The sequence below is a fragment of the Babylonia areolata genome, chromosome 8, assembly GCF_041734735.1.
Source record: "Babylonia areolata isolate BAREFJ2019XMU chromosome 8, ASM4173473v1, whole genome shotgun sequence".
Taxonomy (NCBI): Eukaryota; Metazoa; Mollusca; class Gastropoda; order Neogastropoda; family Buccinidae; genus Babylonia; species Babylonia areolata.
In genome coordinates, this window is record NC_134883.1 from 48,496,901 (window position 1) to 48,518,187 (window position 21,287).

Consider the following 21,287-nt stretch of genomic DNA (forward strand, 5'->3'; position numbering starts at 1 on the left):
TTTGGATACTCACAGACAAATACCTCCCAAACCTGTACAAAGTTCAGCAAACTACACAGATTCTGATGATGAATGTTTGCATGAGACTCTTCGGCCCAAGAAACACCAAGCAGGCAGTTTCCGTGTGGAAGAAGACGACAGACGATGGAGCACAGATGATGACTATGAGGACTACAAGCAGGTGAGGAAAAGAGCACTGAGCGGTGCTGCTTATCACAGTCCCTCTCCAGAACCCATCAAGGACTGGAGGGAGGGGAGACAGTTCAACACACAACCTGATCATCGGAACATGAGGACTTACTCCCAGTCTGGGGAGGATTCTGATCGAGAGCATTCAGATGCCCCACCAGTCAAAAAGAAAAAAGTCAAAAGCGCCAAGAAGAATGCAAAATCTAAAGAGAAGAAAAACAAAGCCGCTGTTCAGAAATCTACTGCAGCAGCATCCAAAATACAGTCACTGATGGATGTGAAGATTCCCAGCAGTGTGAAGAAACAAGTGGAGCAGAGCACCACCAGCAACACCAGTTTGCCCAGACTTGGGGAGGGCCGGTCAGACTATAAGTTTGGACGTAACAATGATGACGCCACTCGCAGCTTTCCACGAAGTCAGGATGATGACAGAACCACATCAAGGTACAACGATGACAGCAGCAGGAACCGTTCTCGTTATGATGATGATTATTATCAGGATCATCGTAGAGATTCTTCGTTTGGACATCGAGAATCAGAATCTGACAGAAGGGGGCATCACTCTCACAAGGACAGCTACAGCAGCCGCCGTTCTCCTGACTATGACCATAGAACATACCAACAGAATGATGACTATGAGCGAGGGAGAGACCGTCAAAGGAGAAACAGCTTCAGTCGAGACGGAAGGAACAATACAGAGGTGGTGGGTACCAAACGAAAACGACAGAGCTCTGTGGAGCGTCGCGATTGGTCAAGGAGCGGAGGTAGAGCAGCTCCGCGAGACAGGTCACCTGACTTTGGGAACTACACAGACAGTGACCAGGACTCCGAGCGCGGAGGTAGAAGGTCGTGGAGAGACGAGAGACGAGACCGACAGCCCAAGAAGAAGGATGAGGATCGAGAGAGAGGGCAGAAGGGAGAGAAGAAGTCCAAGTCCAAACAAGAGCAGGCAGTGAAGGGCAGTCAGCGCTCCAAGAAGTCGGCAGCTGCCAAGAAAGACAACCCGGTGGAGGAGGTCACTGCCAGGTAAGGAACCATCAACACCTGTAGCACCTCTTTGCTGTCCCTAATTGGTAACGTAACTGCTGATCACAGCTTTTTCTTGAGGAGGAAGTTAACGTCACAGAGTCAGTGACAGAAATAGAAATAAAATGTCATATACATCATTCTGCTGCCCAGAGTCTGTGACAGAGAAATAGGAAATTATTAAAATAAAATATCAAATACATCATTCTGCTGGCCAGATTTTATACTAAATGCAGGTGACATTATCTAGTGTTTGTGAAAAATTTAAGTTTATTCCATTGGTAAGGTCCTATAGTATTATTTATACTTGTTATAAAAATGTAAGTATGTTTCAAGAATTTATCTAAGAAAAAGAAAATAAAAGTATGTTTTTACTCTTTTTATAAAGTGGAGACATTTGTAGAATTGTGATATGAGTGTCAAGTGAAACTGCTGTGGCAGTGTGTGTGTGTGTGTGTGTGTGTGTGTGTGTGTGTAAAGTGAACCTGGGTGTTACTGTCTGGACCCCCTCAGGATGCAGGTGGTACCATGCAAGGACGGGGGTATGGCCGTCTTCCTCACCCATCCCCAGAAGATCTGCCTGCGGGGTCGCGCCAGGCTGCAGGTCATGGCAGGGGAGGTCAGCGTGATGGGCTACGCCATGGAGGCCAAGGGGTCAAGGTCGTATGACTTGTTCTCTCCGTCCACGTGCAGTCTCATCACCATCTCCACCAGCTGTGCAGAGAAAGAGAAGAAGGTGGTTGATTCTGTGGCTGCTGTGTTGGAGTGTTGGTTTTGTGTGCATCTCGTAGTTCTTCTTTTTCGTTCGTGGGCTGCAACTCCCACGTTCACTAGTATGTACATGAGTGGGCTTTACGTGTATGACCATTTTTTACCCTGCCCATGTAGGCAGCCATACTCTGTTTCCGGGGGGTGGATCTCTTACTGACCATGGATTTCATGTGCATGGCTGGGAGTTTGTTCTGTATATATACTGTTTATTTGTGTAATTAGCATTTTGGAATTGGTTTTTTTTTGTTTTTTTGTTTTTTTTCCCCTTTGTTTTACTTTTGTTTTAGTATTGAGGTGCAAGCAGCCCTTGGACCCCGGCCACAATCTTTTCACTTACTTTAATGTTAATGTGGTCAGTCACTGACTCACCTACACACATATGTTCGGCAGATTTATGGAAATATTTGTGTGTTTATTTGTTGTTGTTGTTTTGGGTTTTTTTAACTTCACTTATAATGTTATATTCAGAACATGAAAAGTGATGAATGAATGGAATAATAGGAAACAAATGTAGAATTAGCCATCACTTACCATGGTAAACTCTTCTTGCATTTTGCAACCACAGTAAACAGCCTTCTAAATGCCCACTATGTAGTAAACCCAAGTACGGGAATTGGCTCCTGCAAAGGTTTGAGCACTCGGTAAATGCCCACCCCCCAACTTAAGGTTGAAATTCGTGCAAAGTTGTGGGGGTATGGAGTGCACTTTTATAGTAGTTTACTGTATGTTACATCAGGCTTTGCAAATTGTTTATTGATTCAGCTTCAGTTTTTGAAGGAAGCATCTCTGCGTTTGGCCAAATCCATATATGCTACACCGCATCTGCTAGGCAGAAGCCTGACAGCAGCATATTCCAGTGCACTAGTCAGGTCTTGAGTGCATGCATATACATATTGGTGTACTAATTGGAGTGGATTACCTTTACAGAATATTGCCAGAGGACAACACTTTTATCACCATGGGTTCTTTTTCAGTACGCCAGATGCGTCCTGCACACAGGAGCTCGGTTTATCATCTCATCTGAATGACTAGATTCTCAGATTGATTTTCCATTTCCATTCAACTTGGGAGAAAGGGTGAGAGTGGGAATTGAAGCCATCCCCTCATGAACACTGTATTGGCAGCTGAGCGTCTTAACCATTCTGCCACTTTCCTCCCTGCTGTTTACTGACCTGCGTTGATGTAGTGTCATTGCATGGGCAGCCGCTGCGCAGAGCTGTGCAGGCTCTGGGAGTGGAGGAGAAAGGGGTCAAGGAGTTCCTGACGGGCGCGGTCATCCTGTGGGCCTCCCGCCTGGACTTCCCCGCCGCAGACTACATCTGCACCCACCCCCCCTTCACCCAGCTCTTCCGCTTCAACTTTGACCGGGTGGCCACCCCCCTGGCCCCCACCCCCAGCACCCCTGACCCCGTCAAAGTGGGGGCTGCCTTCCTCTCCCAGGAACAGGCCACCACCATGTGCGTCAAGGCGTCTGAGGATTTTGACGAGGCCTTGAAGAAATGGACCGCTGCTGTGAAGTCATCCAGTGAGTTTTGCAGTGAGTGTGTATGTTGTTGTAGTAGTGGTCTTTGATTTTCTGGTTGGGGGGAGGGGGTAAGGTGTGTGTGTTGTGTTTGTGGGTGCGCATGCATGTTTGTGAATGTGCATGCATACATGCTTGTGTGTGTGTGTATGAGTGTGTGTGTGTGTGTGTATTCGTTCATGTCTGTGTGGAGAAACTTTTCATAATCAAAAAGAACAATATTGAACACAAGGAAAAGAAAGGGGGAGGGGGATCAAACCAGCCGAACATCTAACTACTATAACAGGTGTCCTATAGGTTTGTGAAGCAAACCTGCTGCAAATTCAGACAATATCTTAAAACTGACAAGAATACAATCAAGAGAACTCTAAGAAAAAAAGGTTAGAGTGCTCTGGATCGTCAGTTACTGGAAATGGGGCTGTGCAGGATTGTGTGTGTGTATGTGTGTTTGAAGTGGATCGATAGTAATAGTATCCAGCCTGTCTTGGTGGAAACATTTGGTTTTCTTTGTCCATCCTTTCAGAAACGGGTCCTGTTGGGTTGCTGTGTGGTGGTGTGAATTCTGGCAAGTCCACATTCAGCCGATTCATGGTCAATGCCGCACTCTCATGGTGAGTGGTTTGTATATTGATGAGCCCAGTCTCTCTCTCTCTCTCTCTCGTTGTCAAGTGCTTACAGTTTTGAATGCTGGCAAGATTAACCCCTGGACTGCTGAGCCTCGATGAGATAAGTGTGACAAGAGTTTGAAAGGCAGTCGTTACGTTTTGTGTGTGATTGATTTTACTGAACAAAAGCGATACAGTCCCAAGAGGAACCAGTCCAAATTGAGCATTGTGACTGATGCCCTGACCTGTAAACTCATTGAGGCGATAGCCCGTCACTAATGAGCATTTTCATCAGCAGTAGTCAAGGGGTTAAATGTCTCATTGTCTTTCCAAAGTTCACCAAACTATGCACACAATAAGGGGTTAATTATTTAATTCTCTTTCCAAAGTACACCAAACTATGCACACAAGAATTGACAACTTAATTAAAGTTTCAGTGTTGTTTCATTGTGTACCTGCAACACACTGCTGGCAGAAAGAAGAAATGAATTTGATGTCATTTCACCAAAACGGTATTTGACAGCAGTTGTAACAAGTTCGATGATGTTTGGCGACACAACAAACTGTTCAAATAGTTAACTGAGTGTTTTTAAATCTTAGCATCACTGCAGTAAACCACATTCAGTGGTGGTTCTGTAAACTAGGATCACAGCATTCCACTGCACACTGCAAGTAACAAATGGGACGTCCATCTAAAGCGAATCAGTCACCACTATTGTCTGCACGTTTTTCTTTCAGTGTGTCCAAGGTGTGTTACCTGGATTGTGACGTGGGCCAGACAGAGTTCTCTCCACCTGGTACAGTGGCGCTGACAGTCTTGGACAGTCCGGTGTTTGGTGAGTTTGGCAAGGGGCATAATTCGCTTCATTCAAGTTGCTGGGCAGACAGGTCGTGGAGAGGTTGCTGGTGGAATCGCACTCAGCCAGGTCACAAGTGTCCATGGGTCTGAGTCCCATAATTATATGGACTAGCATTTTTATTCCCCCTTCGCTGGACCTGAGTGGTGGTCAGGGTGCTAGTCATTCCCATGAGACAAGAAACAGGTCCCGTGTGCAGCAGCATGCACTTAACGCATGTAAAAGAACCCATGGCGAGGGTTGTTCCTGACAAAATTCTGCAGAAAAATCCACTTTGATGTTAAAACAAAGACACTTGCAGATGGGGAGAAAATAGAGAGAGAGAGAGAAAGAGAGAGAGAATAATAAATCCAAGCCCAGATGTCTTCCTTTTCTACAAAGGATAGGAAAAAACAAACACACACACACACACACAAAAAAAAAAGTCTTGGCTTAACTATTAACCTATAAAACTGATTTGTGCTTTGGGTGCAGTAGTAGTTTTAAAAATCTCATTTGTGTACTTGATGCTCATGTTGATTGTATTGTTCCTCCAAAGTGGGGGCTGGTATGCAACCAAAGTTAACTCACTCAGCACGGCCAGCCCTCTCTTCTCCTCTACACAGACGCCTTGGATGTCCAGTGGGTGTCTGAATGACCCAACCTTTAGCTTCCGTCGTCAGAATTGTGGTATTCTTTGTCAACATTTACCTCTTCAGTATAAAAGCCTTCCGCTTGCAATATTTTGATGATGGTAATTGGGGTGAAACGCTGTTAACGTCGTCTCTTTTGCCGTTCGTATGGAGAGAGTTAAAAGGTAAGACTATTATTCTGTGACAGATAAAAGTGTGTGTGCATGTGTGTGTGTGTATGTGTGTGTGTGTGTGCTTGCATGTGTGTGTGTGTGTATGTGTGTGTGTGCTTGCATGTGTGTGTGTGTATGTGTGTGTGTGTGTGTGTGGCACTTTGCCCAGGAAGAGCGGCCTGGGTTTCACTGTAGCCACTTTTGTTTTAGAACATGGGGGCTCACACTGTCAGCTTTAAAGCCAGTATCATCAGATTTATGAACCTGTTAATCAGAAATATTCTTATGAAAAAGTTGTTCTTTTTTTTTCTGTTTTGCAGGTCCACCTTTCTGTCACCAGAAAAGCGCTGAGAGGTAAGAGATCTGTTGATTGCTGTGATTGAATGTGTCATTGTTGTCTGCGTAGCCATGTGTCGTAGACTGCGTGCACAGCCGGTTTTGACTAGATCACGCCCCTTAAAGAGGCCACTGTGGCGCCGTCTTCGGTGATCTTCTGTTCTGGTAACGGTTTACAGTTGGCCGGGTTTTCTCTTGGGAGTTTTCCTTCTCTTGGAAGGACTGCCTGCTGAGGCTAACAGACTCCATCTGGCCGGATTTTTCCTCAGGGTTGACTCCCGAAGCCTTTCCTATGAGTGGGTATGGCTGCAAGGCAGCGGAGGTTTGAAATCTCAGTTTTCCTTCTCTTAGATGAGCTGTCTTCCCAGACTGATGAGCCCCATCTACCCCAAAGCACTGGTTTTCAGGCACCAGGTGACCCGCCTTCGCCCCTTCTCCTATCAGTAGTAGCAGTTCCGCCGGGCTTATATCTAAGCCACACGAGCAGGCTAGGAGCTGGACTTAGTTGTCAGAGGCTGTTGGAGACGCGCGCGGTGAGGGGCATTTTATAGACAATGGGAGCTTGTCCCCATTGCCACCCCTCGGCTATGACAACCTTGGGACCATTGAATGTGTCAATTAGGGAGTGTCTGTCACTGTTTGTATGCACAGATGAAGAATACAAGTGTGTTTTGTGTCTCAGAAAAAAATATAATAAATTGGCTAGTGAAATGGAGTGTTTGTTCTTATGTATTTAATAGACTGTACTGTTTTGCTGACAGAAAATGTATCATAGTTGTGCAAATGCAATTGTACTGCTCACCGTGTGTGCACACGCAAGAATGCATTTACATTTCATTTACTCGCACACACACACATACACTCTCAGTCATGGTCACGAACACACACTGCTGTTGTATATATATATATATATGCACATATTGGTTAGTGAAATAGAGTGTTTGTTCTTATGTATTCAATAGACTGCACTATTTTGCTGACAGAATATGTATCATAATTGTACAAATGCAGATGTACTGCTCATGGCTCTCGAATTGACAGTGCATTCCATGTGTGCACACACTAGAATGCATTTGCATTTCATTCACTCACACACACACACACACACACACACACACACACACACACACTCAATCATAAACTCAAACACACACTATTGTGATGTGCAGCATATGTTATTCACACACACTCACACACACACACACACACACACACACACACACACACAATCATGGACTCAAACACACACTATTGTGATGTGCAGCATACGTTATTCACACACACACACACACACACACACACACATCTTCACACTAAGTCACAGTCACTTACATGTGTTATTCACACACACAGACACACACACACACACACACATACACACACACACACTCTAAATCACAGTCACTTACATGTGTTATTCACAGTCACTTATAAATACATAGTATTGTGGTTTGCGGCATGTGTCGTTCACACACGCATGCACACACGTTCACACTCAACCCCAGTGACTGACACCCAGCGTTTGTGGTGTGCAGCATGTGTTTCTACGGCATGGCCAGCCCCGCGGAAGGCCCCAGCCTGTACGTGCAGTGTGTGGAGCACGTGCTGCAGGCCTACAGGGACATGGAGCACCCCCCTCCCCTCGTCATCAACACCATGGGCTGGAACAAAGGTCAGTCAGGTCCTCCCTGGCTCACACAGGGATTCGGATTCGGATTCGGATTCGACGGGCGCAATAGCCGAGTTGTAAAAGCGTTGGACTGTCAATCTGAGGGTCCCGGGTTCGAATCACGGTGACGGCGCCTGGTGGGTAAAGGGTGGAGATTTTTACGATCTCCCAGGTCAACATATGTGCAGACCTGCTAGTGCCTGAACCCCCTTTGTGTGTATATGCAAGCAGAAGATCAAATACGCACGTTAAAGATACTGTAATCCATGTCAGCGTTCGGTGGGTTATGGAAACAAGAACATGCCCAGCATGCACACCCCCGAAAACGGAGTATGGCTGCCTACATGGCGGGGTAAAAACGGTCATACACGTAAAAGCCCACTCGTGTGCATACGAGTGAACGCAGAAGAAGAAGAAGAAGAGGATTCGGATTCGGATGGTTTATTCAAAAAAGGCCTTAGCCCCTTATGAAGGGGTGGTGTGTAAACTTATTTCGAAAACATTATGACATACAGTATATGATACAATAAAACAAAACAATACCTAGACCGATAATCAGGAACAACTAAATGACCGGATTTTGAATGCTTTGTATAGATAAGTTGCAAACTGTCTGACTTCTTCTTCACGACGTGACGTCATAAGGAAAACTAGTTTAAACATAGAAGGCTGAGAGTAATATTTCTGAGGTATGAAATTATACCTTTGTTCACATAACTTTGGACAACAAAACATGAAATGTAATTCGTTTTCTTCTGCATTTGTGCACAATGGACAAATAAGATCATGATCACTATGCTGTGTGTATCGAAAATGATGAATTGCAATATCTGAAAGCCGAACTTTACGGTATATGGATTTATCTACAAACGCAGTGACGCCCCCTTGAGAAACTGAAACTGTCACACAGGTGTGGCTGTGTGATGTATGCAGGTCTGCCGTGCCCCATTATGACTGCCAGAACAGCACAGGAGGGCGACTGCTGTCCCAACTGTTTGGACCAGAAATTTGATCTTAGTTGAGTGTCTTGCCCCAGTTACATCCCCACTCTCTCAGCCAAGAAGGTTTTAGGACAGTCAGCGTTGGGATGGTTCCCAAGGTCCAAGTAGCCCCCCAAGACTGTAGCTCTCAGAGCCAGTGCAGTCTTGCTTCCTAGTTTGAGGGTCATGGTCCTTCACAGAAGTGACAGGAGTGTTGTCTGAAATGACTGAAGTGTTGTGTTAACTCACTCAGTACGGCCAGTCCTCTCTTCTCCTCTACACAGACCCCTCGGATGTCCAGTGGGTGTCTGAATGACCCAACTTTTAGCTTCCGTCGTCAGAATTGTGGTATTCTTTGTCAACATTCACCTATTCAGTATAAGAGCCTTCCGCTTGCAATATTTTGATGATGGTAATTGGGGTGAAACGCTGTTAATGTCGTCTCTTTCACCGTTCGTATGGAGAGAGTTAAAGGACTAAAATGTTCTTTGAAGTGACTGAAGTGTTGAAGTGACTGAAGTATTGTGTGTGAAGTGACTCAAGTGTTGTGTAAAGTGTTTGAAGTGACTTAAGGGTTCCTGAAGTGTTGAAGTGACAGAACTGAGTAAGTGACTGAAGTGTTGTGTAAAGTATCTGAGGTGTGAAGTGACTGAGGTGTTGAAATGTTTAAGTGACTAAAGTGTTGAAGTAACAGAATTGTTGAAGTGACAGAACTGATTTAGTGGCTGAAGTGTTGTTTTAAGTGACAGAAAGTGTTGACGTGACACAGAAGTGTTGTTAGAAGTGGCAGAAGCTGTTGATTGAAGTGACACAGGAAAGTTGATATAAGTGACACAGAAGTGTCATTAGAAGTGACACAGAAGTGCTGTTAGAAGTGACACAGAAGTGTTGCTGTGTGTGTGTGTCCCCACAGAGCTGGGCCTGCAGCTGTTCGTGGATGTCCTTCGCCTGGTGACCCCTGACCTGGTGGTGCAGTTCAACCTGGCCACGGAGGTGCTCAACTTCCCCCCCATCACCCCCCACTTCGCCGCCCACCAGCCGGGCTGGCTCTACAACACCGAACCCGTGGGTGATCCCCCTTGAGCCCCCCCACACCCCCCACATCTCCCTCACCCCCACGTTTGTGTCATGTATGTGCAGCGGTTGAGCCATCCGTCGGTTCTCCAACCCCCTGATTTTTGGAGAGGAAGTGTCTTCAGTCACGCTCCTATCCAGACCCCACCCTAAACCTCACCCCCCACCATCCAAGTCCGTTTTCAGGGAAGTCCGTCCTTTTTCCCTTCCGTACTTCCAACTTCTGCCGAGACGCTAGCTGCCTGTGGGTGCTGAGAGCGGAATAGCAGTCTGTCTCTTGACACACCCGTCGTGCAAGTTTCTGTTGCAGCATCTGGCATGCTGACTGGGGAAAAACGGAGGTGTTTTTTGGGTTTTTTTTCCCTGGCAAAAGCAGTTTGTGGACGTCCATTTCCAAGATGTTGCCCAGTCCTGACCCGTCCTCTGAAGCCCCTGAGGCCAGAATTACTCAGTGTGTGTGTGTGTGTGTGTGTGTGTGTGTGTGTGTCCTAGCCTAATAGCTCTGTCCCTCCCTCACAGCAGCGCTGATGGTGACACGGCACATGTTGGTCAGTGTTGAGGGTCACCCTGTTGGAAGTCACCGCTTTTGTGGCACCCATCTAGTCCACTTGCCCCAATTCGTCCCTCCCTCCCTCCTTCCCTTCAAGACCACTTGCCCCAATTCCTCCCTCCCTCCCTCCCTTCAAGACCACTTGCCTCAATTCCTCCCTCCTTCCCTCCCTTCAAGACCACTTGCCCCAATTCCTCTCCCTCCCTACCTCCCTCCCTCCCTTCAAGACCACTTGCCCCAATTCCTCCCTCCCTTCAAGACCACTTGCCCCAATTCCTCCCTCCCTCCACCCTCCCTCCTTCCCTTCCTCCCAGACCACTTGCCCCAATTCCTCCCTCCCTCCCCCCCCTCCCTCCCTTCAAGACCACTTGCCCCAATTCCCCCCTCCCTCCCTCCCTTCAAGACCACTTGCCCCAATTCCTCCCTCCCTCCCCCCCTCCCTCCCAGACCACTTGCCCCAATTCCTTCCTCCCTCCCCCCCTCCCTCCCTTCAAGACCACTTGCCCCAATTCCTCCCTCCCTCCCCCCCTTCCTCCCAGACCACTTGCCCCAATTCTGCCCTCCCTTCCTCCCTCCCCCCTTCCCTCCCAGACCAGTTGCCTCATTTCTGCCCTCCCATCCAGAGACCTCTTGCCCTGTATCAGCCTTCCCTGACACTCAGTCTGCCAGACCAACATGAGGGCTTTCCCCCCCACCCACCCCCCCTAGCCCCCCCCCCCACCCACCCCCTCCTCTCTCTCCTAGTTCATCGGCTCTGCGTCAGCTCAGTTCTCCCTCCCCTCCCTGCCTCCACCACCTCCCACTCCTCCAGTCGTCTGTGTGCTGGGTGCAGACCGTGCTCTGCCCTTTGCCAGCCTCTGTCTGGTGTTTCCACAGGGATGAGTCTGCAGTCCTCTCGGTGTGTGTGTGTGTGTCCTGCTCCTGTCGGATGCTTGTTGTGTGCTGCAAGGGTCTTACACAGTGCCCGCGCCTCTGCCCTGTGGTGGTGCTGTGTTCACATCCACATCTGATCCACATCCCACATTGGAGTGAGAGGAATCTGTTGTCCTTTCCCCCTGCCCTGCCCTCCCCCTTCAACACCCCCTCCCCCAGTCCAGTCACCATGACGACAGGAGGGACAGACACCCCGGCCTCCCCTCCCCCCATGACCCCTCCCCTACCCCCTTCCTCTGTGTCAGTCCCACAGTGTGAGGATCAGTCACCCTGACCTTGACCTTTAACCCCCATTGTGTCAGCACTGACACCCTGTCCCCACGGCATTCGTCCCCACCCCACCCCACCCACCTGCACCCCCTTCCCCCCTGCAAAACGAAGTGACAGTCTGCACTGTGTGAGGGGCAGCAAATCCATCCTTGGCCCATAACCCCACTCCCTCCCCCACATCCCCCCCCATACATTCCCCCATTCTCTCAGCGCTACCCTTCCCTATAGAGTCTGCCTTATGTGAGGGGTAGCTAATCCATCCTTGGCCCATACCCCCCCCCCCTCCTCCTCCAGCCCCCTCACCCCAACCCCTTGTGTCAGTGCAGTCCTCATTCATCGCTGCCCCTCCGTTGAGTCTGCCTTGTCAGAGGGGCTGCTAATTTAGTCCGTGGCCCCATGTTCCCCACCTCCCTTCCCCCCACCATTGTGATTTACTCAATGGCTCATCGCTGCCCTTCCATAGAATCTGCATTGTGTAAAGGGCAGCTAACGCAATTCTTGGCCCATACCCCACCCCCTCCTCCTCCCCCCAGATCCCCCTTACTCCAACCCTCTCCATCAGTTCAGTCCCCATTCTCTCACTGCTGCCCCTCCATAGAATCTGCATTGCGTGAGGGGCAGCTAACCCGTCCTCAGCCTGTAACCCCCCTCCCCTCCCCCTAATGTACGTCCCCCATCTTGTCAGCGCTGACCCTCCTTACGTCTGCAGTGTGCAGGTAACCCAGTCCATGGCCCATACCCCCCCTTGCATCCCCCAGTTCTCTCAGCACTGCCCTTCCCCAGAATCTGCAGTGTGCAGGGGGGGCACGTAACCCAGTCCATGGTCATTACCCCCCCTTGCATCTCCCATTCTCTCAGTGCCACTCTTCCCTTGAATCTGCATTGTGTGAGGGGCAGGTAGCCCAGTCCATGGCCCATAGCCCGTTTGCATCCCCCATTGTCTCGGTGCTGCTCTTCCCAAGAATCTGCATTGTGTGAGGGGCAGGTAACCCAGTCCATGGCCCGTACCCCCCATACGTCCCACGTTGTCTTGGTGCTGCCCCTCCACACAGTCTGCGTGATGAGCAGGGTTGCCCCCCCCCCCCCCCCCCTGCCCCCCCATGCTCTGCACTGCAGTCGGTGGCTTGTGGCAAACACTGTGACTGGGCCTTGTCTTGGCTCACAGGGCTGGAGAGACTGAGGGCTGTGCCTTAAGGTATATCCTGTGACTGATGTTGTGACGTGTGTGTGTGCCTGTGTCACTCTGTGTGTGTTTATGTCGCTGTGTATGCGTTACTCTTTGTGTGTGTGTGTGTTGCTCTGTGTGAGTGTGTGTGTGTGTGTGTGTGTGTGCATAGCTGTGTAATGTGTTACTGTGTGTGTGTTGCTGTGTATTTGTCACTGTGTGTGTGTGTGTGTGTGTCACTTTGTATGTGTCAACTCTGTGTGTGTGTGTGTCGCTGTGTGCTAGATGGGCGTTGCTGTGTGTGACTAGAGTCTCTTCTGCCTGTGTCTGTCCATTGCTGACTGTTCCGGTTTGTGTGTGTGTGTGTCTGTGTCTGTGTGTTGGGGCTGGTGGTCTGTTCGTATCCGTTGCCAGCTAAGTTGTGTTTGTGATTTGGTTGTTTGTTCACCTCTGGTTTTTCTGTCCATCACCACTGATTGATCTACATGTTCACTTTCACTGTAAATGCATCTCTGCTGGTTGTTCTATATGTTGATTTAATTACACATACTTAACCGTGACCCAACTAGTGCAGACTCCGGCAGGGGTCTGACATTCGTGTCCTGTACAAACTACAACACTGTTTTTATCCATTTCCGTTTGTTGTTCTGTGCATAATTAACACTGTTTTTTCCATCTTCACTGCTTGTTCTGTACCTTAATTTGTACTGTATATCCATCTGCGCTAGCTGTTCTGTGCCTTAATTTACACTGTGTATAAATCATTGTGTGCTGGTTGTTCTGTTTGCTAATTTATTCTGTTTATCCGTGTCTGCTGGTGGTTCTGTGTGTATCCATCCAAATGTCAAAAGCTGGTTTTCCTTCATTCCAGCCACTGGTGGCAGCTTGTTTCCATGTGTGGAGAATAGTCTTGATCATCATAATGTCTAAACTCACGAGAGAATTGTTACTCATAACTGACTTCACCATGAAAAAAACAACAACATTACAGTGTTTTTATTTGTCCTCCAGCTTGTACCTTGCAGGTGTTGTGAATGTGTAACTGTTGCTTATTTTTTGACATTGTGTGTGTAGTGTGTGTGGTCTGTGTGAAACATGACTGACTGATTGTGTATGGTGTCAAGTGTTTGTCACAGTTCTGAGTTATGAATCAAATGTCTTTTATTAGTTCTATGGATAGAACTGTGTCCAACAGTAAATTTGGTTTATTGATAGAGATACTCAGGTAGGTATACAGGTGGACCAATCTAACTCAGTAACTTTCAAATGAACTGAGTGATGATGTTACTGTTTTTTGTCTTCTTCGTTTTTGGGCTGTGACGCCCACGTTCACTCACGCACGAGTGGGATTTTATGTGTATGACCGTTATTACCCCTGCTGTGAAGGCAGTCATATGTTTTGGGAAGGGTGCATGCTGGGAATGTTAACATAACCCACCAAACGCTGACATAGATTACATGATACGCACAAAGGGCGTTCAGGCGCAAGTAGGTTTGCACAGCTGTTGACCTGGGAGATCAGGAAAACCTCCACCTTTTACCCTGTTACAGCTGCCCTGGACCAGCACTACATAATAATAAATAATAATAATAATAATAGTATTTATGTAGCGCTGAATCTTGTGCAGAGACAAATCAAAGCACTTTCGCACCAGTCATTCGCACGCGTGCATAACTCTAAAACTGTAGAAACTAAAGACAAGGAAGGGCAGGCAAGGGAGGCTATTTTGGGAAGAGGTGGGTTTTAAGGCCAGACTTGAAAGAGCTGAGTGTGGAGACTTGATGAAGTGAAAGAGGAAGTTCATTCCAATCGCAATGTCCAGAGACAAAGAACGGCGGCCAAAGTTCACTAGAACCGCGAAAATTAATGGAGAATTGTTGATTCAATTGGTCAGAGCTACGTTTTCATGCTTCCGGAATGTGTAAACGGTTCAGCTCAGAACGCCAACTGTACCAAGCAAGAATAAATGAAATAGAACAGAGTGTTGGTATATCTACGAGAATACTTGTACCTGATGCACAGGGGAAGTAATCATGGTATGAGTTAATTCGGAGAAGAATGAGTCAACTACTCGGCTATCGCGCCCGTCAGTGTTTCTTGTTAACCACTGTAGTTGACGAGACAAGGCTGCAGTTCAGACGACTGACAGACTGACACACAGATCCAAGGAGGTGTCAAAGCATGTGGACAGATTCTTATAATCACAGGTAAACATTCAGCCAGAAGTGAAGTTACATGATGCTTGTAACGCTGTTGAACAGGTGGAGGAGGAGGGGGAAGAGGAGGGTGAGGAGGAGGAGGAGGAAAGCGCCAAGGACAAAAAGAAACACGAGCTTGTGACTGTGCAGTCCCTTGTTCCTTCGCGGAACGAGTAAGTGATCTGTCGCGTAGTGTCTTCACGTTGTTGGTGTGTGAGTGTCACCCCTGTGGTCTGTTCACATTGTCAGACAGTGAGTGTGATAGAGGTCGATTGTCATGTGTGTGCTGCTTTGCTGAGAGAGCGGTGAATAGGTTGTCAGTATGTTGATAGCATTTCTTTACCTTTGTCAGTATGTTGATAGCATTTCTTTACCTGGCGAAAAAATAGATAAAAAAAATAGAAAGACATTGCTACATTAAGCCACAAAACATTCTCCCTGGATTCTCACAGTTCTGATCTCACCACAATAGGTTCAGTCATTTCAGCACAAAATTCTTTAAATAGTTTTAACAGGGTGCACATTCACACACACACACACACACACCACACACACACACACACACACACACACACACACACACACACACAACATGCACACACGCACACACACACACACACACACACATACGAGTATGTGCACATAAAAATGAGAAAAACACCCACTGAATCCAACATTGTCTCATGAGTGATGCTGTGTTGTTGTTTTTTCAGCCCCACCAGAGTGAAGCTGACACCCAAAAACCTGCGTGACCTTGCCCTTCTGGCCCACCTGATGCAGGGCTTCCCCCCCTCGGTGACCTTGACCTCGGCCAAGCCTTACTCCATTCACTGGAGTCGCTTTGCTGTCCACATCTGTCACTCCCAGCTGCCTCACACACTGATGGTCGACGCTCTCCGTGCGTCTGTCGTCGCTCTCTGCAAGGCCGACCTCTCTGAGGTGGGGTGTGTGGAAAAGCGTGTGCGTTACATGGTGACTGTAAATGTCAATTGTACGTTACACGGTGACTGTAATTGTCAATGATGATGATAATGATAATGATAACGAGTACTTGTTGAGCGCATTCCTTCCTTAAAGGGAGCTCAAAGCGCTTTACAATAAACATTAAACACGTACACACACACACACACGCAATATCTTACAAGAGGAAGAAGAGAAAAAAAAATCATGATATTGTATTCATCTAGGACTGAATCTTGTGCTGAGTCCAGAGAGAAGGGGTCTATTCTGGACAGAGGAAGGTTTTAAGTCCAGATGGTGGGGGGGTGGGGTGGGGGGTATTCTGGACAGAGGAAGGTTTTGAGTCCAGACAGAAGGGGGCTATTCTGGACAGAGGAAGGTTTTAAGTCCAGATGGTGGGAGTGGGGTTGGAGGTGGGGGGTATTCTGGACAGAGGAAGGTTTTGAGTCCAGACAGAAGGGGGCTATTCTGGACAGAGGAAGGTTTTAAGTCCAGATGGTGGGGGTGGGGTGGGAGGTGGGGGGTATTCTGGACAGAGGAAGGTTTTGAGTCCAGAGAGAAGGGGTCTATTCTGGACAGAGGAAGGTTTTAAGTCCAGATGGTGGGGGTGGGGTGGGGGGTATTCTGGACAGAGGAAGGTTTTGAGTCAAGAGAGAAGGGGGCTATTCTGGACAGAGGAAGGTTTTGAGTCCAGACAGAAGGGGGCTATTCTGGACAGAGGAAGGTTTTGAGTCCAGACAGAAGGGGCCTATTCTGGACAGAGGAAGGTTTTAAGTCCAGATAGTGGGGGTGGGGGGTGCAGGGGGGGGGGGGGGGGGGGCTATTCTAGAAAGAGGAAGGTTTTAAGTCCAGATGGTAGGGGGGCTATTCTAGACAGGAAGTTTTCAAAGTCAAGACATGAAAGATCTGAGTGCATGGATTTGACTGAGCGAGAGAGGGAGCGTACAGTGCAGAGACAGAGTGTCAGAAAACTGAAGTGATATTTCTGAATCATGTACATGCCGTCCAGGTTGTCGGTTGAAAAACAGACTAACCATCATCAGTTTTCCTGCAAAAATCAAAGACGACTCTAAAAATAGAATCAAGATTCTTGAACATTTGCACACGTGGACTCCTTATATCATTCTCTAATTTCTTCTCTTTTTGTTTTTCTTTATGTAGTCAAATTGTACAGTGAGGTCGGTTTTTTTTTTGTATATCTGACAGAAAGACTTTGTCAACCTTGGTGAACATAAACACTCCAGCATTTTGAAATACTATGACCAAGGAACTGACATGTATTTCTTTAGTTCTGAAAATTGGAACAGCTTGTGATAAGAAAGTATCGTTCACAGGCAGAACATGGATTTTCACAGAGCAAGATTAACTGTGTTTTTGTGCTTTCAGGTCTACAGAACCAGCGAAGATTTGCCCATGTTCTTCAAAGAAACACCAGTGTGCAAATGCTTTGGATATGGTGAGGCTTGTTGTCGGTATAAACAATGTTCAGCTTGTTTCCATGTATGTATAAACAGTGTTAGGCTTGTTTCTGTGTCTATAAACAATGTTAGGCTTGTCTGTCTGTATAAAACAGTGTCGGGCTCTGTCTGTGTAAACAGTGTTCTTTGCTTTGAGAGTGGTATGATGCCACAGAATTGAGGGAGCATTGAAAAGTGTACGTTGTGTGGGTATTATGTCTTGTAAGATGTAGAGGCGTGTTGTGAGTGTGTCATTGCATGAGTCAACAAGAGGTAAGGACTCTGTGAGGTGTGTTGCGAGAGGCTGTGTGGTGTGTTGTGTGTCATTGCATGGAGGTGTGTTGTGTGTCATTATGACTTAGTGTGGTGTGGTGTGTATCATTGCATGGAGGTGTGTTGTGTTGTGTATCATTGCGACTTAGTGAGGTGTGTTGTGTATCATTGCGACTTAGTGAGGTGTGTTGTGTATCATTGCATGGAGGTGTGTTGAATGTCATTGTGACTCTGTGAAGTGTGTTGTGTTTCATTGCATTGAGGTGTGTTGTGTGTCATTGTGACTCATTGAGGTGTGTCATTGCATGGAGTTGTGTTGTGTTTGTGTGTCTTTGTGACTTAGTGAAGTGTGTTTCTGTGTCTTTGTATGGAGATGTGTTATGTTATGTGTCATTGTGACCCAGTGAGGTGTGTTGTTTGTCATTGCATAGGGGGGGTGGGGGGTGTTGTGTTGCGTGTCGCTGTGACTCAGTTTGGTGTGTCGTGTGCGTCAGGCCTGGTGCGTGCGGTGGACCACAAGACGCAGACGCTGAAGGTGGTGACGTCCCTGTCCCCAGAACACCTGTCGCAGGTGAACACCCTGATGAAGGGATCCATCACCATCCCCGACCAGCTGCTGCTCAAACAGGTAGGTCCCGCGGCTGTCAGCACAGTCAAGCTCTTTCAGCAGATTTACAGTTAGCGCTACCCTCCTCCATCTGGGGGTGGGGGTCTTTGTCAAGATCCAAAGCATGGTCTTCATCTTGGAACACTTTTTTAGCAGCAGGAAGTGAAATGTAGTTTTCTAGCAATGATCATGAATAAAAGTTGAGAGAAAAAAAAAAAATGCTTGAACTGTGTCCAGACTGAGAGTAACTTGTGCAGAAGTTTATTTAGATTGTGTCCCTTTCTTGATTATTTACACTAAGTTGAAAGGAGGAAAAGAAAAAAAAAGGTTTTGATGCTCTGCCATAAGAGCAAAAAAACAAAAACAAAAAAAAGCACAAAAAAAACCCCAGAATTGTGCCTGAGGCATAGAGCAGAATGAGTTAACACTTTCATTCATGTTTCTACCTGTCAAAATATCCTGAAACAAAGTGACAGACTTTGCAATCAAGGACACTAGAACTGGACGAAACGAAAAGTGGTGTGGAACGCAGTTCAGTGCAAGAACGGGACAGGTTCAGAGTGTTAGCTAATTGTACTTGAGTTAACAATGTGTGTATTGATGTCATGTCATAATACAGACATTGTGTGGGTTTAAGTGTGATGATGAAGACTGTTGATGCTGTGTTACATGACTGTCGATGTTGGTGTCACTCAGGGTCACATGGAGGACGTGCCCTTCATTGATGCCCTTGAACCTGCCATGGCCGTGGCCCCAGTGCGACCCCGCACCCGTATGCCTCGACGTCACTGATCAGCTTCCTTGTGTTCTTGGGGAGGGTGGGGGGAGGGGGGGGGGGGACAGGGTGTGCGGTGGTGGTGTGTGTGGGGGGGGGTTGGTGGGCGTATTTTGTGTGAGTGTGTGGATGTGTGAGTGTACATTTTTTATCCAGCATCTCTTTGAGTTTTTGCAGCAGCTATGGTTTAGTGTCAGTCCTCTCTGTCTTCATTTGGCCCCCTCTTTTTAAAAAATTTTTTCAGCCCCACCAGATGGTAGGGGGGCAGTTCAAGACAGATGTGGTGTAGCATACATTGATATGTCTATGTGCTATGACACCGTCTTGAAACTGAAACTGTCCACCTCCCCGCGTCACCCGTCTGCAGACTGTGAGGAACGGGTGGGGAGTATCCATTGGTTGTTTGTGTGTTGGGTATTCTTGTTGCTATGCTGCTTAGAATGCCATGAGCATCACCATGGTTTTTTTTCCAGGTTTTAGGTGTGTTTTTTGTTGTTGTTTTTTGTTTTGTTAATAGTCAGCTTTTGACTCAGTATCATTCAAGTTGCTTCCGTGTCTATTGCTTTTTCACAAGTTGTTTGATAAAAGGTGATGTTGGTGATGCTGTGTGTGTTTTGCATGCATGTGGTGTGTGTGTGTGTGTGTGTGTGTGTGCATGCTAAAGAGAATGGGAATGGCTGTGTATGTGAGTGTGTGTGTGCAGGTGTGTGGATGCATGCTGGCTGTCCATAAAGTGTATGTGTGTTTGTATGCATGTTTGCATGTGTGTGTGATTACGTGAATGTGTGTGTGTGTGTGTGTGTAAAGGGAGCCGGGAAGCAGTTCTCTCAGCAGTAAATGGCATCACTCATTTATTCTGAGATGAAAAAGACATACAAGTCATTCAGTCTCATCATCAGATTACTAGCATTGTAGTCATATGTAAATACAGTGCCATCACACAATGTTCACAGCTGTCATTTGATCACAGTAATATTTGTGATTAATAATAAAATCATTCTTGAATAGCATTGAAGGCAACTCCGTGGTTGTACACACTCCACTCACACAGCTCATGCACTACCACCACGAACACTGATAAACAGCCATCTACACACACTAGCTAAGGGAAATATTGGCAGAATGAATGTCTGGAGACACGGTAGTGTGCTGATGACACAAGTCCTTGTTTATTTTTTGTGAGCTGCCTTCATTTTCTCTGCAAGCGGAGACTTGGGTTGATCACACACACAAGTAAAAATAACAATTTTGAAACAAAAGCTGACTGCGCATTAGCAATCAAGCTTATTGTCTTCCAGAGTTAGTTCAAAGTAAGTGTTAATTCGGTAGTTGGTTTAACACGTACAACAGAACTCCCTCCTCCTACCACTTAGCAGCCAAGCACTGACACAGAATTGAAGGCTGCCGGAATGACATGGGCATATGAAGAGAATCTCCCTGAAGTGTGTGGATTTGAGGAACACTGCCCAGCAATTCGGATGCTTAAGACAGACACCTTGTCTGCCTGTCTTCCATTGCCGGTTTCTTATTGTGAACCCACAAGAACCACTTCTGTCAAAACTTGAATCAAAACATGAAGCCACAGGGAAAACACCTATGATTAAAAAACAAAAACAAAAAAGCAGCGTCAGGTGAAGGTTTTTGTATTGATTTTTTTAAATTTGTATATTAATTGTATGTTTTTATTCAGTCCCGGTATGGCCAAGCGTTGGCTGGACTATAAGCAACAATGTCAAATGCCTGGACCTGAAAACACATCCTTTCAATTATTTCCTCCCCCCTGGTGTTTCTGTATGGAATGGTGGGTGTGTGGATAATTTTGTCGCTCTGTTTGTGCTCGACTGTGCATATTTTTTCTTTTGATATGTATTATATATGTGGGATAGTCTCCAGAAATACCCACAAGTGTGACAAAGATGGCAACACATAAATCTGTTTGATTTTAAAAGAGAAATGTTATTCCCCATCGTGAACAACACACTGAATTATTTGATGACACTGAAACATTCGCTGTCATTACATGTATTAACTTTCTTCTCATCTTCTCCTTCTCCCTTAATTAACTGTGAAAAGTCATTGGGGTGCTGCCCAGAAGAACTGTTCACCAAAATTCTCCAGGTCTGTTAGTTGTGTGACAATGCGTGGGTCTCTGCAAATAGTTTCCCTGTCCATTCTGCAGTGTTTTCAGTCCATCACTTTTCCTGTCTTCCCCAAGTCAGTATTGACTCCAGAAAAAACAGCAATGTTATTGTGTGCAGTCCAGCAAGCTGGAGATCATTGAGATC

At 46.8% G+C, this 21,287-nt stretch overlaps 1 protein-coding gene across 1 annotated transcript in view; it reads left to right on the top strand.

The window, feature by feature from the left end:
- LOC143284894 (uncharacterized) overlaps window positions 1-20,626 on the top strand; it is a 24,363-nt gene extending 3,737 nt beyond the window's left edge. Inside the window, exons 2-14 of the mRNA XM_076592022.1 lie at window positions 1-1,215; window positions 1,729-1,951; window positions 3,190-3,511; window positions 4,032-4,119; window positions 4,852-4,949; window positions 6,075-6,108; window positions 7,626-7,762; window positions 9,653-9,804; window positions 14,994-15,103; window positions 15,644-15,869; window positions 17,277-17,346; window positions 18,115-18,248; window positions 18,924-20,626. The exon at window positions 1-1,215 is cut by the window's left edge and continues 561 nt beyond it. Coding sequence (XP_076448137.1) covers window positions 1-1,215; window positions 1,729-1,951; window positions 3,190-3,511; window positions 4,032-4,119; window positions 4,852-4,949; window positions 6,075-6,108; window positions 7,626-7,762; window positions 9,653-9,804; window positions 14,994-15,103; window positions 15,644-15,869; window positions 17,277-17,346; window positions 18,115-18,248; window positions 18,924-19,019 — 2,905 coding nt within the window. The 3' untranslated portion in view covers window positions 19,020-20,626. The remainder of the gene's footprint in view (window positions 1,216-1,728; window positions 1,952-3,189; window positions 3,512-4,031; window positions 4,120-4,851; window positions 4,950-6,074; window positions 6,109-7,625; window positions 7,763-9,652; window positions 9,805-14,993; window positions 15,104-15,643; window positions 15,870-17,276; window positions 17,347-18,114; window positions 18,249-18,923) is intronic.
- The last annotated feature ends 661 nt before the right edge of the window (window positions 20,627-21,287 follow it).